General features: G+C 33.4%; 1 protein-coding gene across 1 annotated transcript in view; it reads left to right on the top strand.

The window, feature by feature from the left end:
- The first annotated feature begins 1,223 nt into the window (after positions 1–1,223).
- The window catches only part of LOC138866097 (methyl-accepting chemotaxis protein Amb2333-like), a 2,163-nt gene continuing 886 nt past the window's right edge, over positions 1,224–2,500 (top strand). Inside the window, exon 1 of the mRNA XM_070137983.1 lies at positions 1,224–1,751. Within this exon, the coding sequence (XP_069994084.1) occupies positions 1,224–1,751 (528 nt within the window). The remainder of the gene's footprint in view (positions 1,752–2,500) is intronic.

The following is a 2,500-nucleotide window of genomic DNA, read 5'->3' as shown; positions in this document are numbered from 1 at the left end:
AGGGGAAGTGGAGAGAGGAGTGGAGAGAGGGAGAGAGAGGGAGGGAGGGGAAGTGGAGAGAGGGAGAGAGAGGAAGGTAGGGAAGGGAGAGAGGGAGGGAGGAAGGGAGGGAGGGAGGGGGAATAGGTATTAGGAGGTAAGGGGTGTCAGTGACGAAGGGGAGGGAGGGGGGATGCGCCAAAAGGAGAGGGGGGGGGGGTGGGGTAATGGTATTAAAGAAGGGGGTTGGGGTATAGGTAGAAAGGGGGGGTAGGGTGTTGGAGAAGGAGGGGGAGGGGAAGGGTAGTGGGGGAGACTTTTGAAAATAAAAAAGGGAGGTGGGGTATTAGAGTAAAGAGGAGGAGGGGGCGAGTAGTGGTATTAGGGAAAGGGGAGGGAAAAAATAAGGATAAAATAAGTGTAGAACAAGAAAAACAAAAACAAAAAAACAGAGGAGGCAATAATTTAACTTTCTCTTTCTCTTCCCTCTTTCTTTCTTTCTCTCTTTCCCTCCTTCTTTCTCTTATTATTGCTTTGTCAGACCATGAGATAGATAGACAGATAGATAGGTAGATGTTTGTACTGATAGATAGATATTTGCATAAATAGATAAATAGATAGATAGAAAGGTAGATAGATAGATAGAGAGACAGATCGATAGATAGATAGATAGGTAGATAGTTAGAGAAGTAGATAAATATATAGATATGTACGTTGGTAGATGGACAGAAGTAGACAGATAAACAGATAGATAAACAGAGAGAGAGAAACAGATAGATAGATAGATAGATAGATAGATAGATAGATAGATAGATAGATAGATAGAGAGAGAGAGAGAGAGAGAGAGAGAGAGAGAGAGAGAGAGAGAGAGAGAGAGAGAGAGAGAGAGAGAGAACGAGATAAAACTTTTATTTTTTATTTTTACTCTTCTTTGTCTTATGATTAAATCATAAAAGACAATCCTAGGCCTACATTTTTTTCAGGATCAATTTATCACCACCATAATTAATATGATCCTGTTTATCATCTTTCCTATTAATTCCATATCTATTATCATTATCCGTTATCATTAGTAACATGATTAATGCCGCAAATATCATCCTTATTTTTTAATCATTATCATCATAAATCATTTTAGTGATATCAGTAGTATTGATAATAATGATAATTAATAATAGTAATAAGTTTTATATACATACATAGCATAAGTAGAGGTATGATCATAAACACTAGAAATAGGAGATATGGCACAAGAAATAGGAGATATGGCACAAGAAATAGGAGATATGGCACAAGAAATAGGAGATATGGCACAAGAAATAGGAGATATGGCACAAGAAATAGGAGATATGGCACAAGAAATAGGAGATATGGCACAAGAAATAGGAGATATGGCACAAGAAATAGGAGATATGGCACAAGAAATAGGAGATATGGCACTAGAAATAGGAGATATGGCACAAGAAATAGGAGATATGGCACAAGAAATAGGAGATATGGCACAAGAAATAGGAGATATGGCACAAGAAATAGGAGATATGGCACAAGAAATAGGAGATATGGCACAAGAAATAGGAGATATGGCACAAGAAATAGGAGATATGGCACAAGAAATAGGAGATATGGCACAAGAAATAGGAGATATGGCACAAGAAATAGGAGATATGGCACAAGAAATAGGAGATATGGCACAAGAAATAGGAGATATGGCACAAGAAATAGGAGATATGGCACAAGAAATAGGAGATATGGCACAAGAAATAGGATTCACGGTATTAATAGAAGTGTTTGCTATTTGTCTCATCAATTTCAAAATTGATTATGTAATTATCGTCCCGGTTTTCATTATCGACTTGTTATTATCATCAGTAATGTCATTTCTTATTATCAAATCTGTTCGAACTTCTATTAGTCATTATATAAAATCCTCATCATAATTAATGTCGATAAATCTTTATCTTTATTACTTTATCATCTTCATCATCTTTATCTTATATCTTTTATCTTTATCTTTATCATCTTTATCCTCTTTAATTTATCTTTATCTTATATCTTTTATCTTTATCTTTATCATCTTTAATTTATCTTTATCTTATATCTATTATTTTATCATCTTTAATCCATCTTTATCTTATATCTTTCATCTTTTATCATCTTTATCATCTTAATTATTGATTGACAAGCATTGAAAATCTCGCAAGGCTGAGAACCCAATTTTACAAATATTCCGATGCCTTTTTGAAAGTCTTTTGTCAGACGAGCAATTATGCCCCTAATTCACCCTACGGCATCTGTCTGTGTGTGTCTGTGTGCCTGTGTGTCTATGTCTATATATATATATATATATATATATATATATATATATATATATATATATATATATATATATATATATATATATATATATATATATATGTATATATATATGTATAGGCCTATACATACATACATACATACATACATATATATATACATACATATATATATATATATATATATATATATATATATATATATATAT

This window comes from Penaeus vannamei, chromosome 24 (assembly GCF_042767895.1).
Source record: "Penaeus vannamei isolate JL-2024 chromosome 24, ASM4276789v1, whole genome shotgun sequence".
In the NCBI taxonomy this organism is placed as follows: Eukaryota; Metazoa; Arthropoda; class Malacostraca; order Decapoda; family Penaeidae; genus Penaeus; species Penaeus vannamei.
Note: the sequence above shows the minus strand (reverse complement) of the source record. Positions and strands in the feature narration are given on the sequence as shown.